The 21,371-nt window shown below is 39.4% G+C and overlaps 1 protein-coding gene across 1 annotated transcript in view; it reads left to right on the plus strand.

The window, feature by feature from the left end:
- Positions 1 to 21,371, plus strand: part of LDB3 (LIM domain binding 3) — a 116,825-nt gene that overhangs the window by 37,771 nt on the left and 57,683 nt on the right. Inside the window, exon 3 of the mRNA XM_010285230.1 lies at positions 9,964 to 10,039. Coding sequence (XP_010283532.1) covers positions 9,964 to 10,039 — 76 coding nt within the window. The remainder of the gene's footprint in view (positions 1 to 9,963; positions 10,040 to 21,371) is intronic.

Raw genomic sequence — 21,371 nt, forward strand, 5'->3', positions numbered from 1 at the left:
AAGCACCACGTCTACCTGTCTTTTAAACACCTCCAGGGATGGTGACTCAACCACTTCCCTGGGCAGCCTGTTCCAATGCTTGACAACCCTTTTGGTGAAAAAAATTTTCCCAATATCTAATCTAAACTTCTCCTGGTGCAACTTGAGGCTGTTTCCTCTTGTCCTGTCGCTTCTTACTTAGGAGAAGAGACCAACACCCACCTCACTACAACCCCCTGTCAGGTAGCTGTAGAGAGCGATAAGGTCTCCCCTCAGCCTCCTCTTCTCCAGACTAAACAACCCCAGTTCCCTCAGCCGCTCCTCATAAGACTTGCGCTCCAGACCCCTCACCAGCTTCGTTGCCCTTCTCTGGACACGCTCCAGCACCTCAGTGTCCTTCTTGCAGTGAGGGGCTCAAAACTGAACACAGTATTTGAGGTGCGGCCTCACCAGTGCTGAGTACAAGGGGACAATTACTTCCCTAGTCCTGTTGGCCGCATTATTTCTGACACAATATTTGATAACATTTCACTAGAAATTATGGACTCCTCATAATTTCAAGTACAAATGTGTTCATATTGCCATAGAGATATAGCCTGAAATTAGATGACACTTAGAAAAATCAGAGTATAAAAAGAAAAAAATTTTTAATGAAGGTTTGTCCTTTAGTTCATTCCCTTGAGTTCTACAGAAATCATGTTTAAATATGCCAGTATGATTCTCAGCAGAATTTAAAGGTTAAATAAAGAAAATACTGGCTAAATATCAGAAAGAAATAAATTCAAAGCTGGTGCAATGTTAGATATTCCATGTGATGTTCACTGGAATAATTATGGTCTAGACTCCATGGAGTACTGAGATCTGTGACCATGAGGACAGTCTGTGTTGGAGCCCTCCACAATTCACTCAGTGAGCACGTTAGTCTGTAGGTAGCAGCCTGTACCTGTACTCAGGAGAGTTATTACAAAATCTACCTTTGGATAGGTAAGAAAAGCAGAGTAGTCAAACAGCTGTTTACGGGCTTTACTGAATCCTAATGTGTATAAATTCAAAATTTTAAGCAGATTACTATAAAAAGGAGAGCAACACTAATAGTGGATGTGACATGTGATACTAGTTAATTTTGCTTAGCTGTATGACTCTAGAACTTTTGAGATCCATCTGCCTCCAATATCCAAGGTTTCGTCCCTGAATTTCTGATGCTGCTGTGTACTCAAAGCATTAAAAACGACGTGTCCTACTAGTGGGTTAGGGAGGTTACCATGCGAGCTGAGAGGTGGTCCTCCCTCACTCCTTGTGAAATAGAGGTGAACCCCATTGCATGCCCAGTTGTCTCTGTGCGCAGGTATGAGAGGACAGCAGGATTTGTTAAAAGATGTCAGGCTAGCCTTTGGACAGGGCTGTCAGTTACTGTCTGAGCAGCAACATTTAATGCTGTTAAAATTAATGAGCAGCTTTTTCCATGGAGAATGAAATAAAATATCAATGTCAGTCGCTGCAATAAATATAAATATATTCCTTACATGAGCAATTTAATTGCGTGGACTGCTATTTACACTCACTGCATAAAGTGTCCTTGTTAGTTTTAGAAAAGAGCCTGGAAACTGGATATATGCCAAGGCTTAAAGGGCAATGAAGTTTTCATTACAATAAGATTCTACTTAGGGATTAGAACTGTTCTCGGAGTGCATATCACTTTTTTTCCCCCCAGAATACCAGCTTAGAGGTGAGGTTAAAAATCATCGTTTTATTTGTCTGATAAATATTCTCTGGATGAGCTAAAGATGATCTCCATGTATATCCTATCACATATTGTGTTGCACTCACCATGGAAAGGTCAAGATCGGTATCGCGGGCACATCCCACCAGAGTCAGTGGGCTGACACAATTTACTAAATACGCATGACAGTTGTAAGCTTTCAGACAAATAGTTACTGGTTGCATTCTGCAATGAGGAAGTTGATACCTTACCCAAAATGTTACAGTAGCCAAGAAGGTCACAATGTATTGGGGCTGGGACCTTTTCTTATTGATTGACACTGATGAGCTTAAGTGTGGACATATCAAAATGTAGATTACACACTTGAAGCTAATTGGAAGGGATGATACAGTATTTTTAATAAGTGGAATGAGGAATTGTTCAATCGAGGAGAAAAAACTAAGGCTTTAATAGATCAATCTCGTAATGCATCATTTGTACATGTGAGGTTCGTAGTTTCCTTTGGATCCTTTTTACTCCGGTGTTTCTTGCCCACCAGCCACTACAAAAGCTGTCAGGCCTCATTCTTTTTTCGCAAAATCTTAATCCTTGGTGGCCCCGCTGTTTCTTACAGCAAGAGCAGAGACACACCAAGGTCTGTTTTGCCTGTCTTTAAGCACGTTCAGGGGCTGGCTGCCTCTTTGTGCCTGTGCTCGCCCTGGCTGGTGTCTGTTGCAGCACGGCCACGCTGAGCACAGGGCACAGGCTGGCCCTGTGGTGTTTCTGCAGTACTGTAATGGCTACTTCAGACACTACTTGAGTACCTCAAGGAAACAAATTCTTTTGACAAGTCCTGGCTGACTTTCTTGACTTAACAATCTTAAGACATAGAGTTACGTTTCTAGTCAAAGCCTCTCAGTTGCAGGCATTAATGGAAAGTTCATTGAAGTGTTTTAGCTTGGAAACAGAAAACGTAAGGCCTAAGTGAGGCAGACTGTAATTAAGATCTAATTATCCATCTTCACTAATTTTTCCCTCCCATATACGTCAATTATAAATGCTCTAAAAGCTGTGTGGCACACTGTGAGGTCCACATCTCAAGTAAGAGGATTTACAGGAAAACCAGCTAAGTAAATATGCTTCATCAACAGCTTCAGGAAACTAAATAAAGTAATTTGTGGTCAGGACGCTCAAAGTATCCTGAGTTAGGCTTTTGACTTTAGAAAAACTTGAGTGGCAAGAGGAAAAATAGACTTCATCTGCATAGTGTTAGAAATCTGTTTGGATTTGGACAACACTTGAACTCCTTTATCAACAGAAGGCAGTTACAAAGCTTTGTAGTATCCTTTTGTGAATCATCATATCTTTGAAGTTTGGCTGTCATTCCCCGATTCTGCAGCTGGCTCCTTAGGGTGATGCTCTCCGGCAGTCCCCAGTGCTGCTCTGAAATCGGCACCTGAATGGCTCTCACCCTTAAGGAAGCTGTTAAGAAGCCAAGAGAGGCAGGACTGCAGTGGAGCCTGACGATACTTGCGTGGGGGTAGCCTAAGTCTCAGGTACACCATCTGCATGGCAGGGAAGAATGGAAGAGGGGAAATCACTATGGGTTTACTTCAGATATTTTTCAGCTAAAGAATTTACATAAATATTTTTGATGCTTGATTCTTCAAGATTGATATTTACTGCGGAGAACTGAGTCACATCTCAAGACCAGGATATGGTATGCTACATGCTAGCACTGAATCTTTATTCAGTGCCTCTTCTGCTCTTTATTAATAATAGCTATCTCTTTGTTCTACACTATTAGATCCTTTCATAACCCACATTTTTTTCTGCTCTTCTTAAACTGACGAATTATTTTTTTATTTGTATGCTTACCTTAAATAGATTTCTCTTTAACATCTCTAACTATAAATAATCAATATAATAATGAATTCATTAATAATAAATAACTATGCTGAACATAGAAATTTCAAGTGAGACACTATATCTGGAGGTTATATACCATTTAAGCTTTGATCCCTCTCTGATAATTTTTATTATATCTCCTTTAACACCATTCTGTAGAGCTAGGCAATCCAAATTCTGCACTTAGTTAATTTATTATTGAGGTGAGAATAGTGTCTGCCTATTTATAATCAATACCTGCTTACATATTTCTGAATATTTTAAGTACACTGTGCTGAATGTACCATTCCTATTCATCTTAATGTTTCTGCTGTTACTTTAAAGCAAGCTTTGAGAGGAACATCTGACACTTTAATCTGATGAGTAATAGCCATAGAAAACATGTAAGTGAGAAGCAGAAAGTAAAAAGAACCCATATTCTGCCTCCAATAGAATCCTGTTTCAGCCTACTTAAAATCTACTTGTGAATCCTATGCTATTCAAATTGAGTTGGTATAGATAGCTAGAAAACCTGAGCGAAACTCCTATAATGAAATTTGAAGTCAAATGTGAATTTGGATTGGGTTAACGTAAAAAATTCAGGTCAGTAGTATCATGATTACAATCCTTGGATGAATGGTCTCAAGCAAAACTAGTAAAATATCATATTTGAAAAAGCAACTTAGCTGTGAGAGAGATTTGAATGATAATATAGTGATGTCAACAAGGTTTTGCAAGCTACAGTAAATCACTGTATAACTGAGTGATCTATTTGGTAATTCAGCGTTAAAGCAAGCTCATTTTCAAATTCTTATGATCCACTTATTCATTAGAAACAAAGTTATGGATTTGCTATAAATTAATGTATTTTTTTTTCAACAGTGTTGATGGCGATACACCTCTACATGCAAATTCAATCCATGACAGCACAAACCAGTTCTATGGCTGGATGACATGTCCTTAGGATGAACCTACCTTTCTTTATGGGTTACCTGAGTTTTTGATAGCAATAAGGAGAGGAGAGGTTTGGAAATGGTTTAAAAATAGTGCAAAGACAGGAAGAAGAGGACAGCAAGAAAAATAACCTGCCTGAAAAAAAGGTGTCCTTGCTCTGTGGAGGCTAAGTGTAAAGCTTGCTATGTGCATTGGGTGCGTGCCAGGCTTGTGCTCGGCATCTGTGCTTGGTACTCTTTGGAGAACTGTCACGGACAGAGCAGAGCTGCAGGGATACTGGCAGAGCCTCCCCATTGCCTGTAGGAGCTGCTGGGATGGAGGAATTTTAGGGTTGGTACGGAGTCAACTAAGAGGCAATGGCGGCATTGGTAGCCAGTTGCTCTATTCAGGAGGGAATAGGCTGGAGGGCAGAATGTGGGGCAGTTCAAGAAAGGAAGGATTTTGCACAGCAGGAGGGAGGGGAAGAGTAAAGAAGATGCAACAAGCACTGTGCAGATGCCACAGAAGTAGAAAGGGTCAGAAGGAGACCAGGAGAGTGGAATTTGCTTCTCCAACATTTTTTAATACGTACTCCTTTTCAAAAACCTCAGCTTTATGCATACTCTCTCCAGTTCCCTTCGCTTCCCAGCTTCTTTCCTTTTTCTTTCCCTTTCTATCCCATAATGTTTGGGGCTACCCCTGACTCAGATCCCTTCTAAAGGAAAATAGGTATTACATACTTCCAAATTCTCCTTCATAGATTTTTTTTTTTTTTTGATAGTAGCTTCCCTTTAGGTTGGTGCCATTTGTGCATAAGAAGTTTTTGTCCATGTATTGCTGTGGGCATGAACACTGGGGCTGGAAAGCGTGATTGCCTCTCTTGCAATCTGAGTGCGGCACAATGCAGGGAAATGGTTAACAAACCAGCCATCCAGCCACTTGCTGATATTTGCATTCACTGTTGGTATAGAGAGTACAAAACTGCTGATGGAAATATTTCTCAATTTTATTGCAGGCACAGATGATATCCTGAGAAGGAAAGTAGATCTTATCCTAGCTCAAAGTGATCGCAGTTATATCTGAAGTACTGTGAAATGTTCAGGGTTTTGTCTGTGTGATTCTCACTGGAGTCACTAAGACTGTTCGCTGATGTCCCGGGCAGGGCTTAGAGAGTTAAACCATAGTATCATAAGACTTAAGATTTTCTGCACAAGACTTAGAAGAAGCAGCTTCTGTTTGGCTACTTACTTCACTGTTCAGCTGAAGATTTAACTGACACATTACTGATCTTAGCACTTATTAAATGGACACCTCAAATTAATAACCATGAGTAATTTAGTCTGTCCCTTTTACATCTCTTCCCTCCCTCCCCATCACTCCCACTAAATTGTCAGGAATATTATTGCATTAAAACAAATACATCATCAGAAGCCCAATTCTGCATGCTCTGTTCTTTTGCAGCCTGCGATGTGCTCACCCACTCCACTTCAGAACGACTCCATTTTAATTAGGTGATAAGTAAAGTATGTAAAATGTTTTCTAAGCATTTCTAACCCTAATCTAATCTGTTTTATTACCTTTCCATGCACTTAACTCTTTTTCATTTTCTAGTGGTTGAGATATTAAGACAAAATTATTAAGATGCTCAAAAAAGTACAAATAAGTGCTCACATATAATAAAATGAAAGCAAAAGCTTATGTAAGAAAAGAAAGGTTGGTTTTTAGCTGCATCCTGAGAATTAGAAAAGGAAGATAGACACTGACTGGTGAAGATATGAAATATAAAAAAGCCACATGAAAATGAAAAAGAGCTATTATCTGTTAGATCATGTCACTTCTCTGCAAGTACAGGGTTGCGCTCCCCTGAGGACACATGTTAAGCTGAACATGTTAAGCATTGCAGAACTTCCTTAGGTAGGCAGCTCCTCTTAATGCGGATGACTCCTAAGGAACCTTTGTTGGGAGTGCAAAGATACCAGCACTGAAGTCAAGTGCTCTTCAATTAAAGATATATTTAGGTAGGTGAGAACAAGTAGAAATTTTGACAGCCATATCAGCAGTGCTATCAAAATTGAGCTGCTTTGTAAAACTACATCCATCCTGTTTTTGAACTTCATTAAGAGAGAGAACCAGTACTGAGGGAGAGGGGAGGTGTATCTGTGGAAACGAGAATTAAAGAATTAAAAAAATACCAGAATGATGTATTTGGTCATCATTAAAACTCTTTTGAGTTTTCATTTTGAAATGAGGTTTTTGTTTCCATTTTTAACTTTGAAAATGTAGAACAAAATGTCTAAAAGCAGAAATCAAAGTAATTGCTTCAGAAAAACAATCTTGATGGTACATTTCAACATAGATCTGAAATTATCAGTGTATTTGTGAAATTTGGACTTTCATCCTCCTTATAGCCCTACTAAGCAAGTACACTCCCTGAGTGTTTGCAATAAAATAATTTTGCAATCAATGGATTAAAATGTAAACCTGGACACACAGATTTGCAACAACACCATCATCACTTGAAAAGCAAACTTGTGTTGCAGCAGGCTTTGATTCATCTAGCAAAAGAGGGAGGGGAAAAAAAATGTCCTGAGCTTGCAGATGTTTTTCCCTGAGGAGTAATGGCTTTTATGTAAATAATCACTTTATTCTGTAAGTTGCATACACTTTCATTCCACAAATTGACTTCATCTCTTCTGTCCTTTTCTCTGGTGCAAGCCTCTGCTAAATCTAGCAAGCCTCACCATTCTGTTTTTAAATACCAAAGCTATAAACATACAGGGCAGAGTTATGTAGGAACATCATTGTTTTAAAGTAACATCTTGAAACCTCGAAGTCAGCGTGAAATAAAAATCTTGGTTGGATAGCACTGTGAATGACAGATGTAGCGTATCAGTAACCTGGAAGAAGTAGAGCTTTTCAACATCATCTTTGGTGGTCAGGAGCTGAGTGAGGGGAAAAAGACGAACAATAAACAACAGAAGTGATAGAGTAGTCTGGTAAATAAATTCCTTTGCACTACAAATATTTTCCAGTTATGCATCAAACATGCAGTGTGTGGTTGTTTGCTATACCTCTGTACGTGGCAAACGACATTTACGGTGCTGAGCAGCTTTGGCTCTCAAATTCACGATCGGTGAGCAGAGCAGAGGGGACACAGTGTCTGCTCTGCCCTGCTCTGCTCTTGAGTATGCCCGGGTCCCCCACGTAACTTCACAGAAATAACTGGCTGTACCCAGAAGTGACACCAGTGGAAGGAGGATCAGAATCTCCCCGTAAATCTTTGTCTGCTCATAAATTGTCACAGACAATTTTCAGCAACTCTGGGCTGCGGCTGCTTTTTTTTTTTTCTTTCTCTTTTTTTGCTGACTTTCATGATACGTGTGAATGTCGCATGAATGTGATTTATTGTTTCTCTTTTTGAGCTAAAATGGTTGGAAGAAGGGTTCTCACTTCTGAGGGAAAAATCAGTTAGTAACTGTCCTGAGGAAAGTTTATTCTAGGCAGTTAGTGATTAGCTCTTGTTCTTAGAACTTGAAGGTATATATTTCTCAGATAATTATATCTTTGGGAGCATATTGTGATATATTCCAACTGTGCGTGTCAACGTTAGTGCCTTATACAATTTTCTAGCCTCTTGTTTCAGGAATACTTTATGTCATGTATTTCAGCGTTTAATTACCTATTGTTTAACAAAATGCCAGTTTTCATTGTCTCCTCAAATGGTGCTCATTTTCATAGTATCTCGTTGTCAGTTAGGCATCTATTACATCGTCTTTGTTTTCAGCTCTCGAAGTGGCATAATTTCCTTATGAAAGTCTTCCAGTTCCTGTAAGGATTACTCCTTTTTCCTAGGTTTTTTTTTAATTTGTTTACTCCTGCTTACGGAAATATTTTATATGTGGCAACTAGAGCTAAATACACAGCTCAGTGTGAAGGTAGGTATTAGTGCAGGGACTGCCACTGCGGATGAGCCCAGTTTTTTGTCCGGCTTTCTGTCTCTGATAGATGCCACTGGTAGGCACTTCAGAGGGAAGTGCAACACAGCCCTCAGTAAGGAAATAATGAACCCAACACAGAAGGCCTTCCACTATCAGTCTTTTAAGTTGTGCCATGAGAAATGAGAATCTGTACGGTTACTTATTTTTTTTTTATCCAATCTAAAGCAGCTGTTGGGGTTTTTGTTTTAAATATAAATATGTAATCCTTTCTGATATCCTGCTATTTTTGTAGTCTCAATGATGTCTTGTGACAATGAATTTTACCTCAGGTTAATCAAGTACTCTAGGAACAAATGTTTGCTTTTATCAATTTTGTATGTGTTGTCTTTTCAATTTCACTTAATGTCCAGGAACGTAGCTTTACTTCCCTTTTTCTACTATTCATTATTTTCTAGGCCTCTGTAATGCCTTCCCTTATTTGTCTCCTCTCTAAAGCAAACAATTCCAAATGTCTCGGTCACTTCTGCTTGATTTGTATGGTTGTAATTTGTATGTGTTATGGTGTATTTTTATTTCATTTTTGTACCTGTCCTAATTTTGAAATGTAGTTTTTAAAGACGAGAATTCCAGGCATAATCCTGATCCGTAGGTTGCCAATAGGCTATTACTTATATAATTCTGATTCTTTTACCTGCTCTTACATTTTTTTGTTCCATTTTCTCTGGTGATCCCATGGGTACTGGGAAAATTTCAGGGGGATGTTCGGCACTATGCAGGTTCTTGCAACACCTCCCACAAATATATCTTCACACCTGAGCATCTTAGAATGCTTCAGTTAGCATTTGTCACGGTGGGTGAAAGGGCAAACTGTGTTTTCAAAGCATTTTTGTGGGCTTTATATTTGGTTTTTAAATGATCACATATGTGTATTTGTCCAACACAGGTGAAAGTCAGGCATTTGGAGTGGAGCGTGGTTAATTCAGTAGTGATCTGCTCCTTTTGAAACTAAATTGCCTGAAATGAAGCCCATGTTTCTTCCTGCAGAGAGGTTTAAGTTATAGCAGTTGCTATACAGTTTAAGCTATTAACTAGTAATCTTTTGAGGACTTGATCTTGAGACGCCTCAGTACCATAGTTTAGTCTCTGCATTTTAAGATACTTCTAAGTCCCTTTTTCCAGACTGCTGCCCAAACCTGAATTTATCTAGTTCTGTCTGACTGGCATCTACGAAAATGCAGTTTGTCACAAGGTACTGGAAAATGGATGATCTCCCAAGTCAGAGGATGCTTCTGTAACTGGTGGCTTTTCATCATTCAGAAAAACTGTATCAAACTTTTTCTCACAGTTAAGACCTTTGTAAATGAGGATGTAGAAAAAGCATGATGATGACAAGAAAAAAGCTAGGCTATGCTTAGCTTTCACTCCTGGTGAAGCAGCATTTTTTCATGAAATTAGAGCTGAAAAATAGGACTCCAGATTGCTAATCTTTTTTCCTTTTGTTGGGTTTGGTTTTTTTTTTGTTCCCAGATCTAAACGTCCAGTGCCAGTTTCAACCACAGCACCCAGAATTGACTCTCCCAGGGCTGTTATTCCGCACCAGAAGGTATGTGACATTTCTCCTCAGCCAAAGTTAATATAATTTGTATCTACCACAGTGAAGGCAAATACCTGCTACAGGAAATAGCTTTTGCCTACCCCAAATAAGTAAACATTGATCGAATGCACGGGCAGTAAAACTGTCACAATGCAATGTATTAGGGATCTGTATTTTGTTAATTTTTTTATTAGAGGAACCAAAGCATCCAGCTATCCTCTGACATGATCTGGTCTAGCCCATTCTGAGCAGTTTGTTTTCATCTAGGCTGCAAGAGGCTACCAAAGCTTCTCAAAATATATATTTGCTATTGTAGATTCTTGGGGAAAAACCATTAGACTGTACCTCAGTGTGTCCAAATCCTGATTACAGCTGAAAAGACACTGATTTGGAAAGAGGACATTAGGGCATTTGAAGGCTTGCATCGTATTGCATTCTTGTCACAGTACTCAAAAGACATGATAGTAAAAAATAAAGAGGGTAAGTCAATATAATGAATAACAGCAAGTGGCAGAGGAAATGGATGGCTTGGTTTCTGTTGTCAAAGCTCATCATCTTCCATAAAATAAATGTTCATGTTAGAATAAACAGCATTCATTGGCTGCACCTGGCAACTCATCATCTGTATCTTTGGAGGCACTGAGGAACAAGGGTACCTAAAAGACGGTATCTATCCTTAGGCTCTAGCACTGGATAGGACATTTGTATTGCTCATGCATTTGATTAGATAAATGGAGAGGAGGCAAAATCTCCATTGCTGCAGCTTTACCCCTTCTGTGAGTGCCAGTTTCATGCCTAGCAGTATAAATAAACACCGAAGATCAAAATACATGGGGAATTAGGTGATGTCCTATTGGTTTTGGCAGTTCTGACGTCCACAGATCAATTTTAAGTAATTTTTATAAACACCATGCTCTCCAAATTCAGAGCTCAAAAGGTAACCTCATCCCTGTAACTGCTGCAGATATGTTCAAACTAACAGAAGACAATGCACTTGGGGAGAATAATTTGATTCGATCTTATTTTGTCAAATTTTAAATGAACCTGTCTGGCCATATATTAGTTGAGACGGAAATAATGTTATTTTGCTCTGGATCTTGTCAACTTTTTGGCAAGGGAAGATGAAATTAAGAAGTTACTTTGCTCAGAGTTGTGTCGGCTTATATCATGATTTTATGAAAGTTATATTGGAGAAAGTTATTGGAAGAGTCACCAAACAGTACTGTGAAATTCCTAGAACAAAAATGGTGGATGATTTAGTTAGACTGGTGTTTGACTGCACCAGAAAGTAACAGGAACAGGAAGGGGGAGAGAGTACTTATTTTCCCCCAGAACTACACAGAATGCTGTTAGTTTTCAAGGCAGCAAGTAGACATGTCTCTTCGCAGTTATTCACCAACACAAGACTGACAACTATCTTTTGGGTCCCTCAAGAGCACCTGTGCAGGTATGACAAATTTGCCTACTTCCACCACAGGCACATAAAAGCTTTTTCTACATCAGATTTCCATGATGGTGTTGGTGCATTTCTTCCCTGGCAAGTGTCAATTTTAAAATTACTGCCATAGGTATTCAAAGCTGTTTTTCTCCCTTAACTATCCACCCTATAGAAAAGTGAACTCCATGCACCGCAGGTTTTTTTAAAGGTCTTAGCTTTCATGCCAAAGGCATTTTTATAAAGTCACTTTACATTTCCTATTTTAACCCTTCAGAGCAAGATGAGGATCAAAGGACTCGACTCTCTTTCAGGAGCATGTTGTCTCACACTTGAGCATTCTGTGCATCGGTGCTTAGGAAAGGTTTATAGGAGCTGCTGGAGGCAGCCTATTCTGAGTGGGCTACAGGCAGTACTTGCAGCTGGAAAAGAGATTTACTGGAACCTTTCTGGAGGTAAAGGGTGGCATCTAAGAGAAGGTATGGTGGGAAACAGGGCATCTAGCAATATTCAGAAAGGTTATCTTAGGTGTAGGGCCCTTGGCCCAGGGGCAAGAGGCAGCAGTAGAGTGCTGGAGTGGGGGGCCCTTTGCAGGTCAAGAGGAGTGACATTTGTGTCACTAGTTACACTAGTAGGCAACAGTAACTTTTAACTGAAGAAAAAAATCTTCTCTAATGGTGGTTTGGAAGAGAATGAAGGTATTGAACCATTGGAGAAGTATCAAAATCCAGAATAAAAGTTCTTTACTGATACAAACAGTGGTATGGGGATGTTGCAATAAGGTATGTTACAGTAAATATACTTTAAAAATCAAGGTTTCTTTGCTTGTCCCTTCATTATTTCTAGTAACAGTATCACTGTAGAAATTAAGAATTCTGTGGCACATAGGCCACAGAACAGGCCATAGACCTCCACATCACTGCTTGACAGCGTTTAGACTGATGGTTCTCATGAAATGAATTTGAATGCATTTCAAAAAACAGCAAAAAACTACACTACAAGACAGTCACAACAATGTTGTCCTCAAACATCGAGAGAAGTTTTTCTCACCTTTCTCTGAGTCAAGGTTAAGGCATGGCAATGTTAGCTAAAAAAATCTGCACGTGCAAGTTTAGTGTCTAGTTTAAACTATAAATTCTGTTGTACATGATCTGATTGCAGCTTCCACTAATTTTCAAGCATGTATTTCTTCTTTGACTGCTATGGTCATGGCTTTTCGTGTTTTAGAAAAATAAGCATACATTCTTTTTACAAAGATGTAAAGAAGGTATAAAAACCCCAGAGTTCTTTGCCATGATAGAAATTTTTCTACATTCCACAAATAACATGCATTCTCTCCTTACTTTCTTGAGCTAATCAATGTTATAGATGATACAGGTCTGCAACCATAAGCATGGCGTCAGCTGAGCTGTAGGGCTATGATTGGAAATAAAAGTTTGACTGATTTGCAGTTTCACTATTTCCTTATCTGACATTAATCTCAAACCTGAAACAATTTTCATTTAGTTTAGTCAAACCTTTTTGATTTAAGCAAAAGATTTAGTCAAGTCTTTTGCACAGGTGTGGCATAGCTGGAAGAAAGAGCATAACTAATGCTGAAAGCATTCAAGTAACAAGAAGAGTAAGCATGAGTCCAAGGATTGAAACTAAGCCATCATCAGTCAGTGAGTTCCTGCAGCTTTTCAGGGGGGCACAACACATGAAGATTCGGCTCAGTGCAGTTCAAAATGTTCAAGTTGAGGCTTTTAAGGCTAAGCATAGCTTTAACATTTGTCCCTTTGCATAAAGGTATTAAGACAGCCTCTTTAATTTTAAAAATACGACTGTGTGTTGTCCTGTTTATGAAACAGTGCTGAATAGACTTATTTGAGTCCCAGTGAGGATCTTGTAATACTTATGATTTGTTTCCAGCCAAATTTGGGAACCTATATAGCTAAGAGCAAAGAGATGAAGAGATGATTGACTTTTTAAGTAAAGCGTAGGCTGGAAGTGCTGGCTGAGCCAGAAGTTACTTGTTGGATGTCTCTGAGCAGAGTCATTTAATGCCATGGTGCCTCTGCTTCCTTCTTTCTATAGAAAGTCTAAAGCAACAACTGCTTCTTGGGCATGTTGGGAGGTCAAATTTATTAGCATAGCATTAAAATTGTTCTCCCAGAAGTGCAAAAGGTGTGAATAAAGACTGTATGGTTGGAGTAATAAGATAAAAAGAACGTGGGCTGTCAAAGGAAGAGAACCTGAAAAACTGGTATTGTGTCTTCTGATACAAATTAGTTTCTCACTTCTCTGATACATAAGAAGGAGCATTACCTTTCATAGAAATTGAATATTCATGAAGAAAGGCATAATAATATTTCAGAATGGAAAGCGAGCTGATTCATAGCTTTCCTCTATGCCCAAATGTTTGAGACTTCTCTACATTTATCAGTTTTAAGCTCATTCACTGACATTACACTGGGAAATTAAAACACAGTTTTCCCCTCGTAGTAAGGGATTGCTGAAGAATCACAACATCTTTCTGGAGGGAAGCAGCCCATTGCTCAGTGTCGGAGCCTCCTCTTCTGGTCGGCTGAAGGGTAGCATCAGACTTGCATAGTTTGAAATGTTAGCTTGTCTTTCCAGCCACAGAGACTGAGAGACAGAATGCGATGAGAGAGATGCGAAACACGGGAACGTTTGTTCCTGTTGGCTGCATTTCCTGCGATGCAATGCTAAAAGCTGTGCTGCTGCTCACCGTTAGAAATCTGACCTTCACATGCAGAAATGGTTTCAGAAACGCTGCACTGATCTGGTTTTGCCACTGATCTCAAGGAAAAAAAACAAAACCTAAGTATCACTACTGGGAATAAACTGAATGGGAGAGTCTTTGTTCATCACTGCAGGACAGAGTTAAATAAGCTGATTATTGACCAGTAAGTCTGTAGAAGAAGTTATACAGCTGCTCTCTTAGACACTTCCTGCTTCATCCCTTTCCCCCCAAACACAGGGGAAACAACTGCCTTAAAACTACCATGAATGTTAACTCAAAATGGAGAATGCTAACCTGGCACTGCTGGTTTCATAGGAATTCTAGTGTTGAGTTACCAGCATGCCAGTATTCCAGCTAGAAATGATTTGAGGAGTGAAACCAAAGCTCCATTCCTGTCATAAAAGTGAACAAAATCATCAACCATTGCTTTTTATGGCAGTCCGGTAATTTTCCCTTTGCCTACTGTTAGTGTCCAGTAACACCGAAACTGTGAAACCACATTAGCGTTAAGGAAATATCTGGCACTTCTCTCATTAGCAGTTGAAACCGATGCTTTATAATCAGATCCCCTTGCATGTCCTTTTGTTACGGGGTTTAGAAAGGAAACCCACAGTTAACTTGGCTAAAAGCCACAGAGTTTTCAGGGTAACAAACAAATATAACGCTGGCATATCCCTTTTCTTCTCTATTGGCTCTGTTTTGTTTTGCTTTGTTTTTAATATTTGTTTTGTCCCTCTCTGCTAGTGTGAAAAACTCATTTGCACAAGTGCTCACTTAATTTAAGAACGTGGCTTTGTGCATTTTGCCTCTTTTTACCACACAGTTTTAGAGAGAATCCCTGTTTTCCATTTGTTTAATGATGCTTGGAAGCTCGCAGTAGGCCACTTAAAGGCTGGTTGGTTGCTTTTTTCTATGTCAAGGTATAATGACTGAAGGATGTAATTCAAATGGATTTATTTAAAAAGGCATAGTCTGAAAAATGCTTTTAGGATTATCTATTTTTACAGCCTCAGGCAGCTATTAATGCCAGCTAAAATATCTTCCTGTTTATTACTAAGAAAAATGTTCTCAGTTCATTTATCTGCCTTACATGTTTGATTCAAAATGTCTTAAATGTATTTAATTTTATGATTAATTATATCCTTAGACCTTTAGGGGGGTTTTTTGCAATTAATTTTAATTAATCAGGCCATATTATCTAGACTCTTCAAATGTAATCTCCTTCAACTTGCATATGCAATATATAAAAATCCAAGAGGAGAATATAAAATATTTCTCTTTCTAATGAACATTAGTATCAAAATCAGTAAACGACTTTAATGATAACCCATTCTAGCAAAAGTAGAAAACCGAAGCCAGATTGGCCTCAGGCCTATATTTCATGCAAGGCTACGGGGGAGAGGCGTGTAAGCTGTTGGAGACGGCAGCTGAAGCAGTGCCAGCCCAAATGAGGCAAAACGTCACCGCACGCCTGCTCTCGTTCTGGCTTTCATTGGGGTGAATGGTGGGCAGCGTGTGGGCTCCATCCCTTCTTCAGGATAGTGTCCCCTGCCTGTCCCTGTCCCCCAGAGCTGGACTGCAGCATGCTGCCAGCATTACTGGCGGGCCTCTCAGCTGTGAGCATCACAGCATCTGGGTACCGGCTATGGCTGCAGCGTATCCAGGTCCAGAGGGAGAGGTTGAAGGGATCCTTCTCCTGTAGCAAAAGCAATGTAGCCCAAGTCAGGCTGGAGCCAGGAGCTTCACAGGTAAACAACAAACTGACATTATGGCTCTAGAGAAATCTGTAAATTGCCAAGCATTCAAGTAGTTTGTTGGGTACTGCAGCTATAGAATTTTATTTTTTGTTATCCAAAGCACACAATTACAGCCAAACGGAAGTGAATTTGAAACTATATAGTTCATTATTTTAAAACACGTGCTGATAAGTTCCAGTACTAAGGGTGCTAGGTTCAAAAGGCAAACATTAAAGAGATGTTAAAAATAATCAGTGTTTGAATCTTGCTCTTCATGTTCCAGTTACTTTAGAAGTTAAAGGATAAGAAAACTGAAAGTGAAGGCATAAAATGCCCTCCTGAAAGTGCAGTTTGTATTCCTCTTTGATAAAATTGTGAATACTGCAGGTAGGCAGACTTCCAAAAAGTACAGACCTGTGGTCACTACACACTGTCAGTAGCTGGAAGGAAATGAGGCAATTTAACCCTAAGGGTGCTCTGTGCTTCCCAGGAAGTGCCGAGTACCCTCCAGTCCTCGGGATCTAGATGGTGTTGCACCCTTGAAACAGTGACAGGGTGTTTTAGGCAACATGACCACAGAAGTTTTACATGAACTCATGCGACAACTTGTTTCCTGCATCATTTTGCTATAAAAGCAGTATTTTTCTTTTTTGATATTACCTTTCATTTTGGTTTCACTCAGCTGCATTAATAGCAAATCATTTATGAAACTGAAGCACAGTACTGCATTTTCTAGGATGAGGTTTTGGTAGAATGTTTCTAATTTGAGCACCAGCACAGACTTCTATGGGTATCGCTATTGTAGGACAGATTCTTGTGACTTTGGCCAAGGCAATACATCCTGCTGTCCTAGCTGGGAATATTATCTGGAAAAGACTGTAGGATCATACACTCACCATCTACATACTCACGCACACATTCCTTCAAGTGGAAATTATGCAGAAATGAGCAGCTTAGAAGCACCCTAGCTGCCGAGCAGTACCTGTTCTCCAGTCCTGTTGGTCTATCTGCTAACCATGCTGCATGGCCTAATTAGCATGAACCAGAGCCTATGAAAGCAATGCAACGTGCGGGCTGCAATAACTTGAAGTATACTCATGGAAAATAGAATGGTGTGGTTTAGAATCATTATGTTTTTATAATAATGGCATTGACTTTTATGCTTGTATGTTATCTCAAATTATTCTGACCTCAAGACATTTTTTTAAGTTTTCTTAATTATCCTAGAAATTAATGGACAGTGCTGTCTTTATATAAAATTATTGCTGTGAAGTTGACTAGTAGCAAATGCTCTTTTGACATTAAGCCATGTTTGTTGACTTCAACTAAAACCCAGTAAAAAAATGCCTGAGTATGTTTTGCTTCCCTTATTTTGAAACAATGCATTTCTTTGTTGAAAATCTTCCCTGAAAGGTTGGATGCTTTGGCCCCAGTCTATTTATTGCAAGTTTATCAATATGTGTAGAAAGCAGTAATTGCAAATATGTTCTTTTTGCATGTGTTCTATGATTGCTCTTTTCTTTTTTTCTTTTCTTGGCCTGCATGTTTGCTACTACAGGAACCTGCTTGGGAAATCAATGGCAACAGAACAACCTTCAGTCCTCTAACTAACACGGCGGCTGGGCCTATGGGTAGTATTTTAGCAACCAATGGAACGTTTTCAGGCTACCTCAACAAGCAAGAGATCAGCTTTTCAAATAGCTCTTCCTACTTAAAGACTACCACAGTTAGATCTTCCATGTCCTCTCAGTCTCTGACTCCTGACATTTCACCTGCAAAGAGTGCTCTAGGTTCCAAACTAAGCCCTGTATTGACTGATGGCAGTAGTCCTTTACCGCAGCTGAGCCCTGCAAGGCAGTATAACAACCCTATTGGCCTTTACTCAGCAGAGACTCTAAGGGAAATGGCTGAGATGCATAAATTAAGTCTCAACCGAAGGGCTTCGGAAGGTGGACTTCCTAGAGGGTAGGTAACATGGTAAAATATCTAATATTTCAATAAGTAATGAATTTGCTGAAAAACGAATGTAATAGTACCTACCCTATTGTGCATTTGTCTGGTAATCATGATTAAGGCCTGGAGTTTTCCAGTACCCCTCAAAACATATACACAGTACCGTTACAGTATAACTCTTGGTCTTTGCTATCTGAGCTGCAATATGGATTGGCGATAGTCACCAGAGCATGAGGAGGAACACTATGACTGAAGTAACGGGGATCATCTCGGGGCTCTGGCATTTAGCGATTTAAACCAGTGCGTGTAGTCTCATAGAACCAAGTATCACTGTCGGCTGTTATAGAAGCTGCTGTGAAACGGATCTGATCTTTGGTGCTTTCCTAAAGAGAAATTGATTTGACCAGCAAATCTGACATGCCAGTCTACTGGAGTGCCCTGCTGTAATTCCTGCCTTAACGTATTGGCTTTCCTATGCAAAATGAGTCAAAATTGCAATATTTTCAGTCCTGTGGTTTGAACATCCTGTCTCGCATCTGTTAGCTTTGCTCTTCAGTTGTATATAACCAGGATCCCTTAGTTTGATCCCATGCTGTCAAGGTTTTCAGTGTTACTGCATTGCAGATCAATTATTTTATTAGTAGGTTTGGGAAGTGAGGAGCTTGGACTACAATACATGAGGAAAAGCAATGAAAAACAGGTTTACCTATTTTTTTTGCCATTGTGTAATAATTTGCAAACAAATGTCCAATTTGTTTATTTGTGTTTATTTGAATTGAAGATAGATTTCCTATTACGAATGTGGGAAAAAGTGTACTTTTGACACTAGGGAGTTGGCTATATGAGGAAAACCAGAAAAGTCAGGCAATCTGCTTGAGGTCTGATAGCAAATGCATGTTTTCAAGTACTTTGTATCCCATTGCAGAAGCTCTTTGCAAGTGTAAAGCCAAGGGTTTTTAAGTTGTCACAAAGTAAAGATATTCTATCCTTATATAAGAGCATATATACATGTTCTAGATGATTCAAGCAGTTCAGATGATTCACTGTAACTCTCTTAAGCACTCAGCATTAACAATCCTAATTCACTTATCTGAAAAAATCCTATCCTCCCTTCCCATACTGGATAATTAAGAACGGCAATTAGTGTTTAAAAGAAAATAATTTCAGTTAGTAAGCAAGGTCAGCAAAATAAACCTCAGAATGCTTCTCTCTTAATTTACAGTCTTCTTGAGGGAAGCTAATCCTTATCTTATTTCAATATGCAGCATTTCCTGGGAGTATATCTCACAATCTTTCTCCCACTGTCTTCACAACCCTCCTTAACATCTGCAAGGGTGAAGGTGAAGGGGCTGTATTTTGGGTAGCTCAGCATTCTGACTGTTGCTTTGTTATCAAAATTACAACACAGCTGCATCCATCACTCACCAAAGTCAATGTGAACCTTTCTGTTGATTCCAGAGGGCATTGCGACATGACTACATCACATGACAATGATTGTTGGGCTGGAAAGAAGGTGCACCTGCAGAAAGCAGTCCACTGTCTTCACTCTCCTGCTTTTCCATGCTTTATGTCTCCTTTATATGCACAGATGTTAGTGCACGCCAGTGGCAGCACACTGAATGGCAAAGCAAAGGTTCTACCTTAAAATTTATTTTTTTTAGTTTGAACAAAATTTTAGGGAATTGCTGTCTATCTGCCTGTAATATCTGTAGCACTGATGAACAAATAAGATTTATGAGGAATCATCTAAATGTCCTGTTAAAAAAATTCAGCCTTTATCCTGCAGCCCAGGAACAATCTGAAGAGATGAAAGAGCCCAGAAGTATTAAGTGCATGTGTCTTTTCAGGTAATTCTGAAGATTTAGAGAATTGTACGTCTCTCTTTACATGCAGAGAAAATTCAGAGTTTAATAATTCTGTCATTCCCACTCCCAGTTCCGTGTTACTCAGGAAGTGAGAGGCATCTTTCCTACTGCTCTGTGGAGAGTAACACGGAACCTGTAACTACCTTGGGACTTGGTATCATCCATGATAGTCTCGATTTCACTGTTGGATATATGTGACAGAGCGCACAAGGAAAGTGCTGTGAGCTCTGCAAAATCAGCTCTGGACTTTGTTGTGGACATTTTTATCATATAGTACAACATGAGATGCTGCATAAAGATTGTGAAATGGTGCTCCAAAACTGTGAATTTATTATGCATTCCTGAACATGCACTTAGCAGTACAGTAAAAACTGTAAGAAAATTCAGGTTTGGGGGTTGATCTTAAGGTATATTTCATATTTCAATTTGGTGTCCTTTTCACCAAATCATTTAAACTTAATTGTGGTAATTGCTAAGCCCTTTGGAAAATCCTATCTGAAAGCTAAAATAAATTTTGAGATTATTTCCTTGATCTACAAAGAATAACAAAGCATCTGTCTCTCTGATACACTTTTACATGAAAGCTTTATCGTCCTGGACCATGGTGAAAAATAGAGGTGGTCTGTTAAGAGTGTGGCACCTCTTTCACGTGCTGAAAGCTCTGGAAAGGGGAATATTAATAAATAAGAAGAGTGAGTCATAGCTTGTAAGGTGGTTCTTTTCCATTCCATTGTAAGTTATTTTTCACATTGTAGGTCAAGGGCAGTAAATACCCGTCCCACAAGTACGTGCCGGGTGGCTTGGGTTACTAGCTCCTTACTCTGTGACTGCTGAGAGCACGTTAGGTGTTTCATACATGTCCATATTAAAAGCAAGGTAAAATAATGTGTGCTCTGAACTGGAGAGAATTTTCCCATCATGTACTAAACATAAGGGGAAGTAAAGCTTTAGTCTTTTTGCGGGAAGCTATAGTAGCCTCTTCACATCTAAAAAATCTTTACTGAGACGTGGCTGTTGAGCTCTTTTAAGTGCGTGCGCACAATGATTTTTATCTTTGAACATATTCTTCTATGCAAACAAGTGGTTCCTCTAATGAAGGTGTACTTTAGCGACAAGTAGTTCTGCCTTTGAAATATTACTTTATGCGTAAGTCAGAGGCCTGGGTTAGAAGATTAAAGCGGGCATCAGAGTCCACTTCAGAAAATGAGACTATTACACCATGTTTTGTTGTAAACGAGTGCCCAGCTGTCCTGCACATACCTAAAATAGATATAGGATCACTGGTGTGCTTACAGGCTACAGCTTGTTCCTAATATATCCCTACCGGTTCCTGTAACAGACCGATCTATTTGGCTTAATGTAGGGTTTATAAAGTTAGAAGAACATTCTCGAATCTGAAAGCCTGAAGAGCAGTAACTGCGAAGGTGATCTGTGATTGCTTTTCCATGAAAATGCAGAAGTGCAAAGCCTTTACCGCAGCTTTGGCTCATTAGAGTGGTTTTGATCACGAAAAAGGCAGCTGGATCAGCCAGTGCAAAAGGACTGTGTGTAAAAAGCATCAGCGATGTCAAAGGTTCTGCAAGGCAAAAGCAGGAGGAGGCAAATC

The sequence above is a fragment of the Phaethon lepturus genome, unplaced genomic scaffold (genome assembly GCF_000687285.1).
Source record: "Phaethon lepturus isolate BGI_N335 unplaced genomic scaffold, ASM68728v1 scaffold38000, whole genome shotgun sequence".
NCBI lineage: Eukaryota > Metazoa > Chordata > Aves > Phaethontiformes > Phaethontidae > Phaethon > Phaethon lepturus.